Raw genomic sequence first — 22,983 nt, forward strand, 5'->3', positions numbered from 1 at the left:
TTTTAACCATGACACGGAAATACCTGTGGTGAGATGCTTTGAGCCCCACTGTAACTACCGAAACCTCCAAGAGAAGTAATTTAACCCTCCCGTTGGATGATAAAGTTAGGGTTGCGGTGGCCATCTCAAACATTTGAAAGGAAAACTCACAAGCTTTAGCCAGGTTTGCTTTGACGTGTGAATCTCATGAGCTGCTGATAGGTGTTTGTTGATGGTGCCTGCCATGCTTCATCCCAGTTTAATACGCATTCAGCGGCATGGCACGCACAGCCTTTTACTAAAGAAGAAACTAAATCGTATACCTTGCTAAGCTTCACCACAGGGATAGATTTGTGCTCAAAAGTCCTTCAAACTGGAGTGCAGTTTAAACTTTTTTTAAAACATTTTTTTGTATTTTTTCAACCAAGGTTCATGTTTTAGGTTAGGCTAAAAGGGTGACTGAGTTGTTTTCAGTGTGTCTGAACGAACAACTGGATACAACTAGGGGGGCTGCCATACTGTGTGTCGTAGGCTCAATATGTCAGTTTGTTACCTCGCCCTTCACATTCAATAGAACCCCATGATCTTTTGTGGACTACTACTATAGTAAATAATCTATCTATAAAAGCACCGGTAAATGTCTGTCTGTCTGAAGCCTACACTTCCTTAGCACAGATTATACAATTATTTAAAAAAAGCACAGCCACGATCACAACGGAATGATTATCTGTCGGGGTGGCTCTGTTGGATCATAACGTATCAATAATTTCATCCACCACTCGACAGAAGGGGAACACACATCCCGTCAAATACACTGATAAAATACATACAGACAGTCAATCTTATCCTGATTAGATAAAGCACAAACTACAACAACAATTTGAAGCCCAAAAAGCCAACCTCCGAGCTGAGCGGTTAGGGACCGTCTACAAAGTGCAACACCGAAAGTGAAAATATTCAATAACTTTATTTCTATGCAGAATATTACCAACAAATGTACATCACACATCAATGGTGTACTTATGATTGTACTACAGCATGTATTAGTGAATACATTTTTCCCATTGCCTTGCATAGAAAAATCTACAAATACAACATATGGCCTACAGTCCACTTGCCCCCCCCCCAGCTCAAGAGTGTAGGCTCATAACGGGTAAGAAGTTAGAAGAGTGCGCCGTAGGCTTTTGTTTTTATTTGCTCGGTTCACCAGCAGCCGTTAGGGTTATCGGTTGGCCACCCAGCAACATTATCCATCCATCCATCCATCCATCCATCCATCCATCCATCCATCCATCCATCCATCCATATTAGCCTATACTTTTGTGCCCAACCCAACTTCCCAAGATCATCTGTAAACTATTCCCTCCCTATCAGTAATGTGATCTATTACATCGCATTACCCACACTGAATATCATTTGCTGTTCATATATTCAGAACGGGTAAGGAGTGGACTAGTAAATCACCGTAAATTTAGCCACATTCCCTGTCAAAATATCGCGAAAATTGCTAAAACGAAAGAAAGCAGTAAATGAAATGAATAAATAATGATCATCTTTTACTTTCTCTAATACAACCTAAAACATTAACCTTGTTTGAAAGTAAAATGTGTCCTTTGAACACAGTACTTCCTGTCCTATTTGTTTCTGCCATGCTTTGCTGACACAAAGTGACACATGGTTAGCACTGACAATGTCAAATCTTAGGAGAGTGCTTAGTCATAGATGCTGAATCATTGGCTAAATGCTAAGGTTGACTTTTTTTGTATCTCCCCTCTTCTCCCCTCTTCTTTCTCCCTCTCCGTCTTCCACAGATCGAGAGGACCAATCAATTCTTTGCACGTAAGTATTCACTTATTCAAATACTATATTCAAATTAGTTTTTCTATGCTTTTTCCCCCTTTCCTGCTCTGTTGTGTGACTTCTACATCTCACTCGTGTTGTGAACATTTTAAAGTGGGTTAAACGTGGTGGAAGAAAATGGAAGGAAAAAAAAGGTGTAAGCAAGCACACATACAATAAAAGCATTTCATTGTTTATATCTATTTTCATAAATGGCCAGCACATCCTCCTTGGTAGTCCATCGTTGTCGAAGATGACATAGCTTCCTTGTGCTGTGGGTTTGGCAGTGGTCATCGTTGCTGGCAACGATGCCACTGTAGATGACTATGAAGCCTGATTCTGGCGCCACATACCATGCCACAGTGTGGACATGTGAGGCTTGGATCAGGAGGCTGAGTTGGTACTGGAACAGCACGGAGGTGTCTTTGCTGGCGCCGTGCCATCCTTTGCTGCGTGCGGTTTTCCTCAAGGTGTGTGACCCCTTCATAGCATAAGGAGCGCCAGAGTGGGCGATTTGCTGCGGCTGACTCCAGATCATTGGGTTTGATGTTACACCTCTTCAGCGTCTGTTTCAACTGGTCTTTATATCGCAGCTTTGGACCACCAGGCTTCCTGTTGGCTGACTATCTGTCCATAAAACACCTGACGAGGCAAGCGGCAGCCGGGCATCCGGATGACATTACCCACACACACCACAGTCTTTATTAGAGGTGTGCTGCTTCCACTGTGTGTATGGAAGCATACACACAGGCACTAGGCATAGGAAGCATACACACAGCACTAGGCATAGGCGGCACCTATCTTTTTATACTTTCACAACTTCCTGACATTTCAGTGGAGTATACAGGTCTCCTCCAGGTCAGGTATAGGTTATTGTGGGCCAGAAATATTTGTAATTCACCAATCGGGATGGAATATGGAATATTGGACGGATCCATCTTGATCACTTGATTATAGAGATAATGTGTACCGATTATGTTTGGACAAAATGTGTATTGCAAATGTCGGCCTCCCGGTGATGCTACAATAGGCCAATGTGAAAAGGGTGGCATTTCTTCTTCAACTTACTGGGAGTGTGTGTGCAAAATCATTGCAATCAAATGCTGCATTCATGATTTAAGGCATTTTGTTCAAAACAAGCCACTTTAGATGCCAATCTTAGCCAATCAGGATGGAATATGGAATCTCATGTGTTGATCACATGAGATCATGTGTACCGATTTGCTTGATGTTTTGGACAAAATATGTAGGAGTAATGTAAAAAAAAAAAAAGGTTTTGCAAAAGTCGGCCTCCTGCTGGCGATATAAAATATGCAGGGCCTCTAGGGAGTGTGCCAGTAAAGTTTCATCGATTGGTGCAGTAACTGTAATTATAGTTAAAAACGTGAATCAGGTTTTTATAGCGCTGAGGTTGATTTGAAGAATTTATGGTATAATGGAATTTATTTGTTCCATGGCCTAGTGGGAATGTGTGACAATATCTGTAGGAGTAATAGCAGAAAATGTAGATATGCAATTTTCACTAGTTTGTGTCCCGGGCAAATGTCGCATAATTTCTCTTTTGGGTCTTTAGCTAAAAAATATCCTGTAAAGTGATATGTGGCAAATGGCAATATTTTCAGGCATCCGTTTTCTCTTACTACTATTCACAGGTCTAAAGCTTGCATGCATCTGCACCTTAGGTCATTGAATTGGACTGGATTTGTCATAATGAGATTACTGGCCTGACTTCATTGCATGACATTCATGGTTCAATCATTACAATCATGCGTGTCTTCTTGCTCACTTCGCATTCTCGGAAATAAAAACACACTTGTGGCTTTTTTTTACTGGTTTGAATCAACTGCAATTTAACCTGGCATTAATGCACTTAGTACTGATTACACACAGGGGTGGGTCGGAGCAGCAACATGAAGCCAGAGCCTCCAGGCCTCTGTGGTCATTCCACACGAATATATCATTGACAGACCTGTGAGAAACAGGAGTCTGAGAAATGTCCGGCATCACTCCTGCTCCAAGTATCTAGATGACAGGAATGCAGCCAAAGAAAATGTCATAGTAGCCATGAGCCTGTGAGACAGCTCCATGTCAATGCTTATCCAGGGAAACTCTTTGTCTTGGACTGTGCACCTTCAGTAATCAGTACCCTCTTGCATCTTTTGTAAAAAAAATAATTTGATGAAGGAAAGGCTTTCCGAAAAGGCTTTCCGAAATTACGTGTGGCAGCCAAGTCTATGGACTTTTAATGTTTGTTTAGACTTACTTTACTTACGCCTTACACCCCTACTGGGGTATAGGTCGTCGACAAGGGACCTCCAGAGTTCTCGGTCACTGGCATTTTTTTCAATCTGCGACCAGGTGCATCCCAGTCTCTTGGTTTCTGCCTGGCCATCTCGCAGCCAGTTGTTTTTTTGGCCGGCCTCCGTTTCTCTTCCCTTGAGGGTTCCAAGTCAGAGCCTGTCTGGTGGTGTTTGACACTGGTTTGCGCAGTGTGTGCCCGATCCATCTCCATCTTCTTTGTCCAATTTCGTCTGCTGCTGGGAGTTTTGTTTTTTATCCACAGATAGTTGATCGTGATTTTTTTAGTTTTTTTTAGCCTAATTAAAAAGAACTGGTCGCTATAGACTTTAATGTTTGTTTAGGGTAGTAAAACACAACTTAAGACGTCACCTGGCTGATATAAATACTGCCCTCTCTGCGCCCCTCACTTCACACAATTATTTTATAGCAGTGTTGCCAACATTATGAATCATGAAAGCACTGATATTCTATGCTTATTTGTGCTCTTGCCCATATATACAGTATACACTATACAGTGTATTTATTAATTTAAAATACACAGAGGTCATATTAGAAATGCTTTCTCGTCCACTGTTGCTCGCGGCTAAAAACAAACGTGGAGTGTGTCCGTCTGACTGGAAGCCTCAAAAGATGCAGTCTGATTAAGTCAGCGCTTGATGTTTGTGTGGTATCTAATCTGGAACGGGGCGGACCTGAGGAATCTAACACCCGGCGGTCCAAGGCCAACAACGGTTACATTGACGCAATCCCTCCATGAATACCCTCTGTTCACAGTGACTGCTGAGGACTGACAACACTTTGACACCACTTACCCCACAGTCTTCTTGAGCCCCGCCGTTCAGCCACATCATTCTTTACACCACTAGCCCAGCCTGAAAGCAAAACATTGTGTATTTTGCGCATACTTGGGGTGTGTAGATTGCCATGTGCTGTAAAACCTCAGGTATGCTATGAATATGAAGTGTCAACTCAGAGGTTTTTGCATCGCTTAGACGTGTGAAAAGGATACTGTGTTTCACCCAAGCTGTCGTCACTTTGGAACCGAGTGGTAAAAACAATGGCTGCATACTGTAAATAAAATGTAGAAATAAGCTCCACTGGTTATTGCTTAGTTCAGCATTTCGATCTGGGATCTTCAAAATTCCCGATTTAAGCTTAATGTAAAAGAGCTGTTTTGGACCAAAGACATTAAGAAATCTGCCACAAAACATTTTTGAGCCTTATTATAAAATTATAAGTTTCATTTCAATTACAATATGTCATGTTTCACATACACATTTTTACAATATTGGAGAAAGTAAGAATGTCATGTTTGGCCTACTACAGCAATGATAAATAAAAGTTGTAATAGTTGCGTAGTAATTTCCATATTTTCTTTTGTAAAGCTAGGGATGTGGGGGGCTTATCTTGTAGATTGGCTATTTTCACGTTTTGTTTACCTCTGTCTAGGGTCATATTTGACAATTTAGCCAATGTTTGACTATTTTTATAGTATAGTTGTTAGTTGATTACTTTTTTTAGAGGTATTAAGAGGGACTAAAGAGCTGTGGGTTGCTGATCCTAGTAGGGCTGTCAAGATTACAAATTTAAGTTGACTTAATTGTCACACAAATAATTGCTATTAACGATTTAATAGTGTTTTTATTGTATTAGTTTTTTTGCATTGAACATCGGAACGTAACAATTTGTATTTCTGTTTGCCTTTTATAGGCTCACAAATTGCACAGGGCAGATATGACACAAATCACTGACACATTGAATCATTCTTTCTAATTTTTTCTTTCCAAACAATATACAAAATAGTGGAAATAGTTTATCTACAAGCTTGCAACATATAGTAGTATTGATTGACGAGTATGCAAAAATAATTGTCATTATCTCAAATAATTGCGATTAGGCGAGTATGTAATATTTGTGACAGGCCTAGCTGACCCCCTGAACTAAGCAATAAACAGTGTCCGGACCTTATTTTATTTAATTTACTGTTGTTTGTCCTGCAGCTTGGTGATTTGATGTGTGTGTACTAACCTTTCTATGCACACTGTAAGCCAGTGGATCCCAAAAGAAAAATTCTCCCTGGGCCCCAAACTAGTGAAAATAGATGATCTATAAAATCACAAAATGATGCAACTTGTTGTGAGCTTGTAGATCTGCTATTTTCACTACTTTTCACTACTAGTCATTTTCCTCCCCTAATTTTATGCATTTGATTGAAGTAGCTTTTTTATGGAATTCCAAAAAATAATAATAATAAAAGGTTTTAACTTCATAGCGGGTCTGAAATGTTGCAAAGTGACATTTCAGACCCGCGGAACGCAGCAAATCAGGCTGGAACCCAGGCTATTAACCAGCCAAAAAAAGGGATTTCTTTGTGATTTCTTTTTGGAAAATCTTTTGAAATAAAAATTTAAAACAATATAGGAGGAAACCTAAATGTACTCACGACTCATAAAAATGGGTCCACGACCCACATATGGGTCCCAACCCACTGTTTGGGAAACATGCTGTGTAAGCCATCCAACCCCTCACCTTTAACCTGATCTTAGGAACGTAACCCAAACGCTCTGATGTCCAAATGTGAGTCCACGTGGGGTTATTACCATGTTGTTCCCTGTGTATTAGGTGAGGGTAACTTTAGCTTGTGTTATCTGTCTCAGCGACTGCAGGAAGTGGCTCACTTCATTTTCACCGTAGAGCCTGCACATATCATATGTAAAAGACTGGAAAAGTGAAAGTTAAACTTCATGCAAAAAAGAAAATGTGAGATCTGCAATTTGTTAGCACAATATATTGCTGTGGTTTTCAACCAGTGGTCCTGGAGGTGATTCCAGGTGGTCCCCAGCTAAATTATGGAGAGTTCGTAACCAAATGGAACCTTACTGCATGAGAGCTTTAACCAAATGGACCCGTAAAGGGTATTGTTAAACATCTGCATGACTTAATTTACAGGAAGTCTACACAATTAGAGAATGTAGAAGATTTTTTTTTCGATCAACGTAGCATAGAAATCTGGACAAATCTTCTCCAACAACAACAAAATATTCTTGGGTCTGAGAGGCTAAATCTCATCAAATGGTGGTCCGTGGCTCAAATGCTGAATAAATAATGGACCTTCACATGAAAAAGGTTGAAAACCACTGGTATTTAAAGAGTTCATTTGGAGGAAAGTTGGTTTATGGTTTCTTCATAGGTTTACTGTAGTTCTAATGAGGAAGCTTGTTTGTGGGTTTCTTATCTCCTTTGTCAAACAGAGGTGAATCAGGCGCCGGTAAGACAGAAAACACCAAAAAGGTCATTCAATACCTGGCACACGTTGCTTCCTCCCACAAAGGAAGAAAAGACCACAACATTCCTGTGAGTATTTCATCCATTCTAATAACCCCACGCCACCAGTGTTCATTTTGACAGCACATTTTGATGTACGTAATGTAATGTCAGTTTTTTGACTAGAATTCATTTTTTTGTCACATTTTTGTCATCTGATATGTTTTGGTATTCGTCTAGTGCAGTCACTGAGTGTGACATGTTGGCCTTGTTAGTAGATCTGCTATTTTCAGAGTGCAACACCCGAGCGCAACCAAACAAAATGACTTGTCTTTTAGTTCGACTGAATGTCTTCTCCACTAGTCTCTCCCTAACATTTTCGCCTAGTTTTTATTTGTTGATGAAATTGTCAATTGTCAGACATGCAAGCTCAAAACGAGCTGTGAGCTTGTAGATCGGCTATTTTTAAATGGCCGAAATGCATATAGGGCTGAAGATGTTAATGTATGTTTTGTTTTGCAACAATAATCAAAATCTACAAAGTAACTAGTAATCCGAGATGTAGTGGAGTAGAAGTATAAGTATTGAACATTGGAATTACTCAAGTAAACTAGCAATACTTCAAATTGTACTGAAGTACAGTACTTAAGTATGGTAAATGTACTTAGTTATAGTACTTTCCACCACTGCACCTAGAGATGCAATGTCATGAGGTCACATTATGTCTGTACTAGCGGATGAGATGCTTTTTAATTCAAAGGTTGTGGTTATTGTAGTTTAGAATTAACGTTCCATGAGACAGATAATGGCAATTCAGTATCATAGTTTTAGTGCAGGTGATTTGACTGGTCATTAATACATCATTAGTATACACATCCAATGAATTGTCATCAATGGCAAAAGGTGAACCATGATGATCACGTGCAAAATGGATGGGCAGCACTATGGTTGGCTTGTGCATCATCAGATCTGTGCACATTATTCCTCTAACAATTTTGATTTTTGTTTGGCCAACAGCCAGAGTCGCCTAAACCAGTGAAACTACAGGCAAGTAGTCTTTATGCTTTTTAAACTCCATGTTCAATGCTCATGCTACACTAACCTTCTCCTTTAAACCAACTAACTTCCTCTGTCAAGTAGTCTGTGGCTTTGTCTGTGTGCTCAAATTATGCCCAAATATAGACACATACACTGACTACACCCATATTTGGTGATCCCCGAAGTCAGTACAAATTGCCATTGTTAGGCAATGGCAAATAGAGACATGTCCGATATCAGCACAAATTGCTGCAATGAGAGAAAGTGGGGAGTGGGAGGGTGAGGGGGGCAGAGGGAGTGAGTGTGAGAGGGGGGACGGATTGAGGGAGAGAGACAGCCTATTTCACATATATGCACTGTATATTTGCGGTTCAATATCTTTACTTTCTGTTCATTTCTGTGAAACCCATAATAATATTCAAATGCTGTATGTTCTTCTTATTAGGCTTGTTGGAGCATTGACGGACTGTTTCTGTTTCAAAACTAGCCAATACAATGCAAATATCTCTGTACGTTTATAGCAATTTCATGTTTTATCTTGTACTGAAATGGGAAAGGTTTAACACACATGCATATTGCAATTTGCATGTCATGCACCATACAGTAGCTTCTAAGTTTCATCTGAACCTTTGAATGCACTTGGTTGTTGGTTGAAAGCATCATCCGTTTGGTTTGAATATTATGTGTTTTGTGTAACTGTCATTTACTTCACAGTGTATATACGATGTGTTGTCTTCTTAGTATCCATGACCATTAACAATCTATTTATTTCCATGATAACACTTGAATCTGACCATTGACTACAGAGTGGAGCACAGTTCTATGTGAGTAGCATGTTGGTTTCAACTTCCAACACACCACTCACTGCACTCCCACTATGGGCAAATGAAAAGTGGTGCTTTTTCCTGCTACTGTATGTAAACATTCTACTGGGTTTTCTGAAGATGTTTCTCTTTGCATCCACCTTCTTGCATTTGGCTACCTCTTTCACGGCATGATAGAGTATTAAATGATGATGTCTCCTCATTTAAATATTTCATATTTAGTGATCAAATTTGATGAAACATCTTTTCAGACAGATTGTTTCAACCCCTGAGATAATTGATCCCATGTTAGCGGGTTATTATCTCTGCATGTGTGTCATATATTCCATCCCGTTCCCCCCCAAACGCACTGTGCAGAACTCCCCAGTTTCACGGCCAGGATCCTCCCAGCTTCTTTTTGGGTCCTGTTGGGCTGGCTGGAGTGTTATGTAGAAGACAGGAGCAGCTGCTGTCTTCTCTTAAGGGCCCTCATCTGACACATTGTAGCAGCTCTCCGAAGCAGGAGCAGGGAGAGCCAAACCTCCCGCTGGGTAGAATGGGGTGAGAGGTGCAATACCCTACAACAGGCCCCCATTGCTCCACCAACCTCAGCCACACACCTCCCAGCAGGATGGAACATTGTGGATTCAATCATTTGCACTTTCGCATAATCCCCCTGCTCACTGGGCGTTAATGTATTTTCATACTTAAAGTATGTGCTTTAGTTGTTCTCGCTGATAGAGTCTGACGTAATTTACACATTCTACCTGGTTTGTGTTTTTTTTCTTCCATTCTGAATTCTAATGTTCCAAAAAAAAAAACTAATGATCCCGGCGGTTTGACTCGTATGGATATAATTATGAAGCATCAACTAACGGAGAGAAAACGCTAAAGTTAGAATTCGTTAAACTTTCGCTAGAAACAGACTGTATGAACTATGAGTGACTGACTATCGTAAACGATACAAAGCCTGGCAGTGAGCATGTTCGGAAGGTTCTAATAATACCACCATTTTGACTGATTGTCTTTGGCTCTTTGCTCAGTTCCGTAGCCTGCCAAAGAGTCTGAAATGCATGTATTCTCTGATAGTTGATGGTTAAATTCACCGCCTGAAATCTTCCAGATCCCCTGGCTGTCTGTCATCGCGCATCACAACAATTAGCTTTCTGAAAGTGGAGCCGGTGTCTGGACCATGTCAGATGCCTGTCGCGCTTGTTCTGCGGCATGAATGTGGGTCAACTTGATCATTAACTAATGGATGCTAAATTGGGCTTTCGTTTGCGTTTGTTATCCACACAAGGCCGCAGAGAGAATGAGCGAAGTTCACTAACAAGATAGGCTACCTCACAGTTATTACGCCTTCTAAGAAATTAAGCACCCGTATGGAAGCAGGCAAATTGACCGTTTTATTCACTCCTGCTTCATTCCAGCAGCATGAAAACTCAATTAAAATCAGCCCATCACATATCTCCCTGGCCAAAGATCACATTACATGTCTCACGTCCTGTGCAACGACGATGACTTCTCTCCGTCTCCCTCCACGGGAGTTTGCTCATCTGGAAAACGGCCTCCTCAGATCAACAGACTGTGGCTGGATTTGACGTAATGTGGGGAAATATTCCCCTTTAGCCACAGAAGAGAAATAAAGTCCCAGAAGAGAATGTTGTTTTTGTGGCTGGCCATACTGGTCATGACCAGCCCCCTCAATGTGGCTTGGACGAGTGCATAATGGGCCACCTGTCCAAACATCTGCACTGGCCACCTATTTATTCAGCCTATTAAACTGTCCAGCGTGACAATAGGTGTGAGTGAGTGCGTGCATGCGTGCGTGCGTGTGTCTCACACGTTAGGAATAAATTGTTTCTGGCCTCTGTCAATGCTAAATGCCCCCATTTCCCTGGGATCTTTCTCTTCTCTATTATAACAATTACAGAAAGGATGTTAAAACTACTTACTTTTAAGTTTAACCATAGTCCTATAAAAGACCACAGGTACAGTAGGGTCAATGTAATATACAGTATGTATCACAAGGTACTGTTTGCTACTATACTCGATTCCTCTCCCCTCTCCCTTTCCTCATGCCTGTCCTTATGTCTGCCGATGTCTGCAATGTTTGACTGATATATTCTCGTTTCAAAGGAATAGTCTATCTCCTCACCAGGTTTAAAATGGGTTATAGACCATGGCTAACAGATGTATGAATTAAATAAGTTGCTGCTCTGTGTTTTCATAATGTAGCATAAATGTTTGCCCTTTTCTATCCCGCTTATCATCAGCCTCATGAAAATGCTTTCTTTAAAGTGCTTGAAAAGTTATTTTTGGAACATGACGTCTTCTGTCATGATTCCTGCCTTGATCTTCTATTCAAAATGTTCCTTTTTAAGTTAAATGCAGGATACGACCGACTATACAGCACATGAAATAGCTTACCATCTCTGTTGTCCTTTTCTGCATGTGATTTGCACTTGTCTGTTGGTGAAAACCAGTGCTTGATACTGACAGTTTATTTCTGTTATCATATTCTTGGTACAGGAATAAATAATAAACGAATAAGTACTCTGCAGTAACATGGCTCCTTTTATTTCAGGGTGAATTGGAACGTCAGCTCCTACAAGCCAACCCCATCCTTGAATCTTTCGGGAATGCCAAGACCGTGAAAAATGACAACTCGTCACGTTTTGTAAGTACAGGACACTAACTGAAATTCGGAAAGGTTGTCGGCTCGGCTGTCTGATTATTGAACTAACTGTACACCTGATTGAGAAATTTGGTGGCATTTGCATCTTGGGAAAAAAAAAAATCCTCCTTTCTTTTGAAAGTAAGTAAAACCGTAATGGAAAGGAATTTGATCATCCTGCTATTTCCTGTAAGCAATTACACAGGGGCATTCCAGCCGGACAGACGTCTGCTAGTCATTAATGATTTCTTTGATATGCTGGAGTCTGCACTCTGCACAGCACAGCAGATCCACACAGATCAGAGCACTCACTCAGCTTGAGAACTAAATAAATAAGTGACACTATGAAGGTGGAATGCTGTGCAATATCACCGATGTGATGAAGGAGCTTGATGTGATTTTCAAAGAAAATCTTCCGTCAGTAATGCCTCTCATAGTCATAATACAGTTTTGTGTAATGATGACAGAACTGCAACACAACTTTTGAGCCACAAAAATCATAACCATGTGTCTGAGATATGTCAACTTGCACTACAGAGACATTATAGGCGCGTGCACGTGTGTGTGTTTGCGCGTGTGTGTGCGACTGTGCGTGTGTGAAACAGATACCATTTTCTTCAGAAGTCTCCTCCACTTGATCAGAACCAGATCTGTACTGGTGTTTGGTTGTTCATGTGGTCTTCTGTTATCTAATACACTGGGTTGGAACTTAATGGAGACGTTTTAGGTTGGGCAATACAGATGTATGTAATGTACACAGCTATGGCTGGTGGCAAAACCAGTTCAGAACATCTGCCCTGTGGCATGCATGTCATGTGCATGTCAAAGGGCAGGGTTTCAGATCATTTAATTTAGATCTCATGAAATAATAATTAAAACGTTTTTATTTATAGAGAGCTTTTTTTGGTCTTATGTTCTTCCTGAATCTTGTCTCCTTTTACCTGTTCATCTGCAGGGGAAATTCATCCGGATCAACTTTGATGTTACTGGCTACATTGTGGGAGCCAACATTGAAACTTGTATCCTTATGGAAACAATGGACTTGAATGTTATTCATTATATTTCCTGTTAGCAATCACTGCAATTTCAATATTTTTCAACTGAGGAGCTACACTATAAATCCAACCTAGTAAAGTAGTACAGATTTCTATGCAGAAATCTAAAATTTGGTTCCCACTGGCCAGATATTGTTGTAGAACAATGGATTGATTGAATGGTTGATTAAATGAATGTTAAAGTTTGCAAACTGTACAGAGGTGTTAGTAGTAGTAGTAGTAGTAGTTTTAGTAGTAGTTTTCCAACCAGTAATACGCCCTGAGTGCGAGAAGCGACCTCGCCCTAAAGGATGAGGTCGATATGGAGCGTGTCTTGAGTGTACAGGCTTTGATGAGGTCAAATCAACATCAACATGGATGGAATGTCAGAACAGGAAGGACGGGTGGGGGAGGAACTGTTCTGACATGTCAGAACAGGTCAGCTCCATATATGGAGATCTAAGGGTTTGAGGTCAGATGACATTTATTTTCTCACTCCGTAAATGTATCTGTAACTAGATAAAAGTGCCCTTCTGGGCACAGGTCTCCACCAGGAGGATAGGAGTGTGTGTGATGTTTGGCAAAATGTTTAGGAGTAATATAAACATGTTTGTTTGTTTTTTGCAACAATTTTCTTCATTGTGTTGAGGAAATGCAGAGTCAGATCACTCATAGCATCTCTGAGGATAGAATTCTGGATGAGCAGGACATGAGCAGCAGCATTTTGTACAAAACGGGCCACTCCTGAAGACTTTGGAAGGCAATCTTAGCCAATCAGTGTAGAATCTGAGAAATCAAACAGACTCGTCTTGATCACATGACTACAGAGATCATGTATACCGATTTGCATGAGATTTGGATGAAATCTGTGCGACTAATATAATATATAATATATGTGTTTTGCAGAAATCGGCCTCATGGTGGCGCTATAACCGGCAGATGTGGAGGGATGCAGGGAAAATGTGCGTCTAGGGAGTGCGCATACAAAGTTGTACACAGAACGATGCAGTTATAGGTAAAAACAGGAATTGCCCTGTTATAGCGCCACCATGAGGCTGGTTTGGAAAATCGTCCTCAGCCTAGTGGAAATGTGTGTGTATAATTTCACGGAAATTGCACACTGTGTTTGTGATTTGTGGCATTTTGTTCGAAACGGACCAATCATGTGAGCTTTGGAAGCGAATTGGAAGCCAATCATGTGTAGTCCAGCCCTATGGAATACATGGAATGCATGTGCTAATAAAGAGTATTTAAAATATTCTTTTTGATGCTCATAGGAAGTTGTTTTCTAGTTAGCACATGCATTCCATACTCCAAGGGCTGGACAAACATGGATATATGTCAACTTGGGAGTGAAAGGTAAAAACAGGAATTGCCCTGTTATAGCGCCACCATGAGGCTGGTTTGGAAAATCGTCCTCAGCCTAGTGGAAATGTGTGTATAATTTCACGGAAATTGCACACTGTGTTTGTGATTTGTGGCATTTTGTTCGAAACGGACCAATCATGTGAGCTTTGGAAGCGAATTGGAAGCCAATCAGGAAGGAAGATGGGAAATGGTGCAGATCCGTGTTGATCACATGACTATGGAGATAGTGTATACCGAATTGTGTGATGTATGGATAAAATGTGTACGAGTAATCTACAGAAATGTGTTTTGCCTAAATCGGCCTCATGGTGGCGCTATAACAGGCCGTTGAGGAATATTTGGGGCAGAGGTTCGTCGTTGGCATTCAGGGAGTGTGTGTGCAAAGTTTGGCATGGATCGGGCCAACGGTGCCGGAGATTAGCTGGTAACGGACGGAAGGAAGGAAGGAAGGACGGACGGACGGACGCACACATACACGGACGGAGTGCAAAACATACTCTCTCCCCATGCCTTCGGCCTGGTGGAGACAATAAAGGAATACATATCAGTGTTGGTGGTGTTGCCGTGGTCTGTAGTTTCAAATGGAAGTGGCACACTACTCCCTTGACCATGCTGTGTCAGACCTATTGGAGAAATCCAGAGCCATTCGCCAAGCCAAAGATGAGCGCACCTTCCACATCTTCTACCAGCTGCTCGCCGGGGCCGGAGAGCACCTCAAAAGTAAGTAGGTTAATGCCTCGAGGCAGATATACCACAGAGGAATAGTTTACGCAGTCTTACGTCATAATTCCAGATGGCTGTTGATGTGGAGCAATTAGAGTGAACGTCCAACATGGTAATAGTAATGTTAACCACATTAACCCCGGTGTCCCTGTTCTTGGCTTAATTTTATCCATGCTATACACAAGTGTTATGCTTTAATTGTGTAAGATGGTTGTGGGTTGTTTGAGACTGGTAAGTGATTAGTTAATTTCTTCTGAGAGTATAAAGTATGTATTTGCAGCACTATAATACAAAGCCTTTTAACAGAGCACTAGGATTTCTACTCGGCGGAAACAAGTACACACTTAATTGTATATCTACTACAACCACCTGTGTAACTCTTCTTTCCATGTGCTGATGCAGCCGACCTGCTTTTGGAAGGTTTCAACAGCTACCGTTTCCTGTCCAACGGTAACCTCCCCATTCCGGGCCAGCAGGACAAAGACGACTTCCAGGAGACGATGGAGGCCATGCACATCATGAGCTTCTCCCACGAGGAGATAATGTGTACGTGTTACAGGGGTGGTTCCCAAACTTTGTAGCCCCGGCACAGCCCAAAAAGAGAAAATTGATGTCTTCCCCGGGACCCAATGGGACCAACGTGGCTTCGCGCCACGCTGTGAGATTGTAGATCGGCTATTTTCACTACTACTTAAACATTTGTTTTCAATTTTTTGGGAATTTCTTAGATTTTTCTTTGATTTCTTCACAAAAGTACTGAATTTTGTTTTAATTCATGAAAAATATTTCTTTTTTTGAAAATGTTTTGATATGATAACACTAATTAAAAACACTGTTTGGGAAACAGTGTGTCTTGAGACGAGGTCGCCGCTTAGGTATTCAAAAAGAGGCCGTGTCCCCTTTTTTGGTCATGTGCAATGAACAAGCTACCTTTCAATACGAAATGAGTGACAGAACAATGTCAACGCTTTTTTTTAAGTATCCCTGGCTAATAAGCCAAATATGTCTTATTTATAATATTGCTCTCTATAATAAAAATGTTAAATTAAATCCACTTTAAATATTCAATTTATTTTAGAAATGGTTCATCTTTCACTCAATAGGGACAACTCCCGTCGCAAGATGGTGTAATTTGTCCATGTGTAATCCAGCCCTATGGAATATATGGAATGCATGTGCTAATAAAGAGTATTTAAAATATTATTTTTGATGCTCATAATTCATATTAACCATAGGAAGTATGAAGTTGTTTTCTAGTTAGCACATGCATTCCATACTCCAAGGGCTGGACAAACATGGATATATGTCAACTTGGGAGTGAAAGACAAACACCTTAAATAAAATAAATGTTTTTAATTTCATTGTTTTGTTATAGAGTGTAATGTGTGGTATGTGTATGTGAGGTATATTTGTCTTATTAGCCAGGGATCCTTTTAAACGGGTCTTCTGTGGATACACAGTCGTAAGCCGTATTCCTTGTATTACTTTACCTGTGAAACTATGCAGTGTGTATGTTTACATACAGGATATCATACAACATTGATATTAACACTCTATGGTCATTCATTTTCATATCTTTTGTGTGTAGCTATGCTGAAAGTGGCGTCCTCAGTCCTTCAGTTTGGCAACATTATTTTCAAAAAGGAGAGGAACACGGACCAAGCCTCTATGCCTGAGAATACAGGTAGCTGAACGCACACACACACACACACACACACACACACACACACACACACACAGACACACACAGCGCTGCCCGGTTAGCAGCTACCATCTGCTGCTAAGTTTAATGCAGATAGTTTGGAAGGCCCACAGGTCAAGACCTCCTGCACCTCTTCATATTTTATATTTATGCCCATTTCCTCTCTGCTTTAAGTGGCGCAGGGGCGTTACTAGCGCAACGCAGACAACGTGACTGCGTGGGGGCCCAGAGGCAAGGGGGGCACACGGCTGCCCACCCGTGCTGTCTGTAAAATAAAAGTATAAACACATACAGAGATGCAATGACAGTTGAGTTGAACAAAGTTTGGCGGAGCCTGGTGGTGGCTGCTGCTAGCGCACACAGCCACACACCATACCATATGCATAGGCACACATGTGCCCCGCCTCCCTCCCAACAGCTCTCCTCTAGTAGAGTGTAGCCTCGGTCCCAGGCTGTAGGCTAATAACGTGAACAAGTGTGCATGCAGTGGGCTTTCCCAGTCTCGAGTCCCGACAGCCAGGTATGTGAACAAATCACTACAACTACAGTGCCCTGCTGTTTATAAACCAACATGCAGTTTAGGCTTGTTTTTACAGGCTGCAGCTGTTGCTCTGATTACAATTGCGACAGGTACCGTCAGAACTGCTGTACAGTGCTCCGCTGTGCTGTTTCTAAGCCAAAAACTGTCCGGGATACATTCACCGGCGATCGCGCGCGCGCGGGGGGGGGGGGGGGGGGGGGGGGGGGGGGGGGCGGGGGTGCTATCGGTCGGGGGGCACTCGCTGATCAGCCTGCGTCGGGGCCCACTGACATCTAGTTACGCGTCTTAAGTGGCGCGTCCATCTGCCTCGACCGTGTCTGGGAGAAAGAAAGAGAGAGAGAAGGAGAGACAGATAGGGAGATACAAGCAAATATTGTAGTAGCAAAACAAAATGTTTCAATTGCCTCATGGGTCTCTGTGTCTTCATCATTCAAGTATACATCCTTGTTGACAGTTCCTTTTTGTAATTGTTCTCTCACAGCTGCCCAGAAGCTGTGTCATCTGCTTGGGTTGAATGTGATGGAGTTTACCAGAGCCATCCTTTCTCCCAGGATCAAAGTGGGAAGAGACTATGTCCAGAAAGCCCAGACCAAAGAACAGGTCAGTGGGTAACAGCAAGCACATTGAGTCTCGTGTTAATAGTAGAGTAGTGGTCAGTTGATTAACCTTTTGCGTTCACATTTTTACTTTGGCCAGTGAAGTCATGTTGTAACTACATTGTACATACAGTACATCTCATGCACGCACACACACACACACTTGTATATACGTGCAGTACATACATACATAGATTACATACATACTCTTTCACCCGGCCCGGTATGATATTCCTTTTGGTAGACTATGCTTAGCTGTAATAGAGTACCTGTCCTTAAATCAGTTTGCATACCAACGCTATGCTGGCTTTTGTTCACAATGGTTATGAGTACACATCAGAGTCATCTGTCCACTTGTGTTTTCCATCCGGTCCGACTGTGAAAACAAACACAAATCGTCATTCGGCCTGTCATTCCTTCATTTCTGTCATTACCTTACTCACCCTTTGTCTTACATATACCTATACTTTTCAAAATGTTTCAAGTTTTGCTTGAAAATAGCTGATCCCCAATCTCGCAACGCACTGCATCACAAGCTTGTAGGAAGTAGATTATCTATTTTCTAAAATGTTCGCCTATAATTTTAATGCCCAAAACTGGACATCAGGGTTAAAATAGTTAACTTTTTCTCCTTCAACTCGTTGAAATGCCTGATTTTACACTTGTCTTAGTTCTACTGGATCTACTTCACTATAGTCCCTCCCTAACATTTTTTTCTACTTTTTATTTGTTGACGAAATTGTCAGTATAAAATGTAGTCATAGTTTGTCATCATAGCTTAGTTTTTAGTTAGTTTTTATTTTGTTGTCGTCAGTGAAAATAGTTAGCCGACGAACATTTCATAGTTACTGCGAGAGTGAGGTCTAGCCAACACCAAGTTTTAGTCGGCGTAATGAACACTGCTCCTCTTCCTCTAGGCTGACTTTGTGGTGGAGGCCTTGGCTAAAGCTGATTCTGATTCTCTTCCTCCAGGCTGACTTTGCGGTGGAGGCCTTGGCTAAAGCTGATTCTGATTCTCTTCCTCCAGGCTGACTTTGCGGTGGAGGCCTTGGCTAAAGCTGATTCTGATTCTCTTCCTCCAGGCTGACTTTGTGGTGGAGGCCTTGGCTAAAGCTGATTCTGATTCTCTTCCTCTAGGCTGACTTTGTGGTGGAGGCCTTGGCTAAAGCTGATTCTGATTCTCTTCCTCCAGGCTGACTTTGCGGTGGAGGCCTTGGCTAAAGCTGATTCTGATTCTCTTCCTCCAGGCTGACTTTGCGGTGGAGGCCTTGGCTAAAGCCACGTATGAGCGCCTGTTCCGCTGGCTCGTCCATCGCATCAACAAAGCTCTGGACAGGACCAAACGGCAGGGGGCCTCTTTCATCGGCATCCTGGACATCGCTGGATTTGAGATCTTCCAGGTATGGAATCGCAGACGTTATATTCACTGTATCATTCACTGTATCATTCACTGTATCACGATATATATGATATCTCTGAAAAGGCATATTGTGGAGACATTGTATCGTCTCGACGATATTTATCCCCATATCGCCCACCCCTACTTTTACTCCCTATCAGATCCACAATTTCTTTGAGGTCTCGGTTTCTCCTTAACAGCATCATGTATATGTGACCATGCATTCAGGTTTTCCCTCCCTTGTACTGATTTCTCCTCCTGCAGCTGAACTCCTTTGAGCAGCTGTGCATTAACTACACCAACGAGAAGCTGCAGCAGCTCTTCAACCACACCATGTTCATCCTGGAGCAGGAGGAGTACCAGAGGGAGGGCATCGAGTGGAGCTTCATCGACTTCGGCCTCGACCTGCAGCCCTGCATCGACCTCATAGAGAAGCATGTAAGATTTGACCTGCATCCACCTAATAGAGAAGCCGGTCAGTCAGTGAGGACCAGTCCTCAAGTTTGACTCCTCTTATTTGTCTGTGGATCATTGAACTAACTAGTAAACTGATGTTTGCACCATTTTGATAAAAGCAAATAAAGTAAAATAAAGAAAGTACATATTAGTAGAGAAAAGTGTATGTGTAGTGTGTGGGTGTAAGAGTGCAAGACATAATGTGATTACCCCGTTGGAGTATAGACGCTGGTGGTGGTGCTAGTGCAGATGAACCGCCAAGCGCATTCGGTACATAGTTTTGAGTGCTCTCTATATCCTTTTCTTTCTGACTGTCCTGTGTCGTTGTCCCTCGCAGGCGAACCCTCCAGGCGTGCTGGCTCTGCTGGACGAGGAGTGCTGGTTCCCCAAGGCCACGGACAAGACCTTCGTGGACAAGCTGAGCCAGGAACAGGGCACCCACACAAAGTTCCAGAAACCTCAGAAGCTCAAAGACAAGGCCGACTTCTGCATCATCCACTACGCTGGCAGGGTGCGTGATTTGCTGTCTTTCTCCAAAACATACAGGGCAAATCTTCAGTGGTGGAAAGTAACTATGTGCATTTACTTTACATACTGTACTTAAGTACTTAAGTACAATTTTGAGGTGTTTGTACGTTACTTGAGTATTTCCAATACTTTTACTTTTACTCCACTACATCTCGGACTTTACTAGTTACTTTGTACATTTTGATTATTATCACAAAGCATACATTAACCACTTCAGCCCTATATTCATAACGGCCATTTCAAAAATCGCGATGCAATGCATTGTGAGCTTGTAGATTGGCTATTTTCAAACTTGAAATGGGACATTTCTGCACAATGAGTACTTTTGCTTTTGGTACTTTAAGTACATTTTAATACCAATACTTTTGTACTTTTACTACAGTAGTAGTAAAAGTACATTTTGAATTCCAGACTTTTACTTGGAGCAGAGTAGTTCCATATTGCAGTATTTATGAATTTGTTTTAACATAATTTATATTGAAGGAATGTCACAGGAAGATAAATATCAGTAGAAAAAAAAGTTTTCTGGAAAACAACAAAAGGAAAGACAAACTGATTACTTTCCCCACCACTGCATACAGGGCAAATGTTCACTCCCTCATGTTTGATGTGGTATTGGTTTCACTCTGAACTTAGAACTGAGAAAGGCAAGTCACGACTCCACTGATGTTAAAAAGACAACACCTTGGATGTTGGCCAAGGAAGTCTGGTTTAATGGACCTCTTTGCCAATGTTGTCTGGTCTGCATCCGATATAACTTTATCGTGCAGCATGCGGAATCTTGGCAAGTCATATAAAAAGGAGGTTCCATTGGTGGAGGTCATCAAAGGTCACCTTCCCGACAGCCATTAGGACTATAATCGATGTCATTGAAATGCCAATGGACCCTCATTGCTGTCCCTATTACTGCTATCTATCAAAGGAATTCCAGTACATGCATATGCTATCATTCATCCACTGATAAATCTGCATACATGAACTTAACGGAACTATTTTATAGTTTATGTCCCACACATGCGGTAGACAATAGGACCAGATTCCTTAAACCCAGGTTTAATGGATATCAGATGATTTAAACTGAAAGCAGGAGTCTGTAATCCAATCCAAGACAATGAAAATTCATCACTTTCAGCTGATAGTTCAAATTACTTTTTTTCCATTGATTCCTCACCCCATGGAGCCTTTAATTCTATAATTTATTTGTTTGTGTCACCGAGCATAAAAGTGTGCATTAGGATAGTGGAAGTAAGGAAAATGAAAGTAAGACACATTACTATACTAAATATTTGCATTAACTTGTGAATGATGCCTGAAGAGTTTTGTGCGTTAAGGTTTTTGCGTCACATCTCTGTTCTAGGTGGACTACAAGTCTGATGAATGGTTGATGAAGAACATGGACCCACTAAATGACAACGTGGCCACACTTCTCCACCAATCTACTGACAAGTTTGTGGCTGAACTGTGGAAAGATGGTAAGATCCTACTTAGAATAGAATAGAATAGAATAGTCCCCAGTCCCCAGTCCCCACTCCTTTGGGGAGTTTTTTTTCTTTTTCTCACGTTATATACATATTTATAGTATATGTATATGCACATTCGTCCTCTGCATTTACCCATCCTATAACATAGCAGTGAGCAGCCATTCTACGGCACTCTGGGAGCAATTCAGGGTTAAGAGTCTTGCTCAGGGACACACATAGTCGCATTGCTGATCTGGCCTGGTCAACAATGTGTCAATGTGTGTTACCCATCATCTTAATAACAATAAGACATTTTGTTAGTAATCTGTTAAGATTATTCCTAATCTGTTTGTTAGGAATCTGTATTTTATTTTTTAATAACACAGTAGGGCTGCACCATTATGACAAATGATCCTCCTGATTATTTCGCGGAATATTGTGATCACAATTATTAATCACGTTTTTTGGTGACGATGATACTTTGTGGAAAATATTTTTGTGCCTTTGTTGCTCATTTTGCTTATTTGTGTCCTTGTCTACTGTTAAATATAATCTGTGATTTTATTGTTATTCTGTGAGCCTGATGGTTTTTAGTAATCCTGAAGGTAATGAGAAGAGATGAGGCCAAGGTGCAAGGACATCATACGATCTTTGATTAACTTACAAACTAAATGAAAGATTTTTGATTACTTATATTGTGCAGCCCTATAAAAGTGAATCATCATGTACGATTAATTAGTCAGTTTAGTCAGTTAACAAGCAGGTTGATAAGTTCTTTGAAACCAACTTACTGCATACTGTATCCGGGCCAGGATATTTCCTCATGTTAACGTGGTCCACCTCCCATTCCCTGTCTCTCTCTCTCTGTGTTGTAGAGATTCAGACCATTCAAAGGGCTTCATTCTATGACAATGTCACTAGTCTGGATGAGCCAGAAGGTGAATGACTGGGCCGTGTGCTGTTGGCAGACCTGGGCCAAAATGAGTAGCTGCATCCAATTGAAAAAATGAAACAAAAACACACTTATGTTACGTTTATGAAAATGAACCCTCGGTGAGCCTTCATGGCTCAAGCTGTTCAAATACTCGTTCAAATACCCTCACTGTTGTGAATGCTCCCTAAGCAGGTCAGCTACTATTTCTGAATATGTATTTTTGCCCAGATCTGGCTGTATGTTTCCATGCTTCAGCCGGTGCTGTCTGTCGTAGCTGCAGACGCTCCCATTCGCTTCTAGGCTGCATGTCTCAGCCACCAGTGGTAGTGACTAGTCCTTAA

At 41.4% G+C, this 22,983-nt stretch overlaps 1 protein-coding gene across 2 annotated transcripts in view; it reads left to right on the forward strand.

Moving 5' to 3' along the window:
* The window catches only part of LOC306921025 (myosin-10), a 104,123-nt gene that overhangs the window by 50,809 nt on the left and 30,331 nt on the right, over positions 1–22,983 (forward strand). For both annotated transcript variants that reach the window (XM_079498077.1, XM_079498078.1), the window contains exons 4-17: positions 1,791–1,818; positions 7,371–7,473; positions 8,401–8,430; positions 9,228–9,245; positions 11,812–11,904; positions 12,857–12,920; positions 14,925–15,023; positions 15,429–15,572; positions 16,615–16,710; positions 17,751–17,869; positions 19,113–19,265; positions 19,529–19,702; positions 20,058–20,231; positions 21,606–21,720. In XM_079498077.1, coding sequence (XP_079354203.1) covers positions 1,791–1,818; positions 7,371–7,473; positions 8,401–8,430; positions 9,228–9,245; positions 11,812–11,904; positions 12,857–12,920; positions 14,925–15,023; positions 15,429–15,572; positions 16,615–16,710; positions 17,751–17,869; positions 19,113–19,265; positions 19,529–19,702; positions 20,058–20,231; positions 21,606–21,720 — 1,410 coding nt within the window. The remainder of the gene's footprint in view (positions 1–1,790; positions 1,819–7,370; positions 7,474–8,400; positions 8,431–9,227; positions 9,246–11,811; positions 11,905–12,856; positions 12,921–14,924; positions 15,024–15,428; positions 15,573–16,614; positions 16,711–17,750; positions 17,870–19,112; positions 19,266–19,528; positions 19,703–20,057; positions 20,232–21,605; positions 21,721–22,983) is intronic.

The sequence above is a fragment of the Electrona antarctica genome (genome assembly GCF_951216825.1).
Source record: "Electrona antarctica genome assembly, chromosome: 4".
NCBI lineage: Eukaryota > Metazoa > Chordata > Actinopteri > Myctophiformes > Myctophidae > Electrona > Electrona antarctica.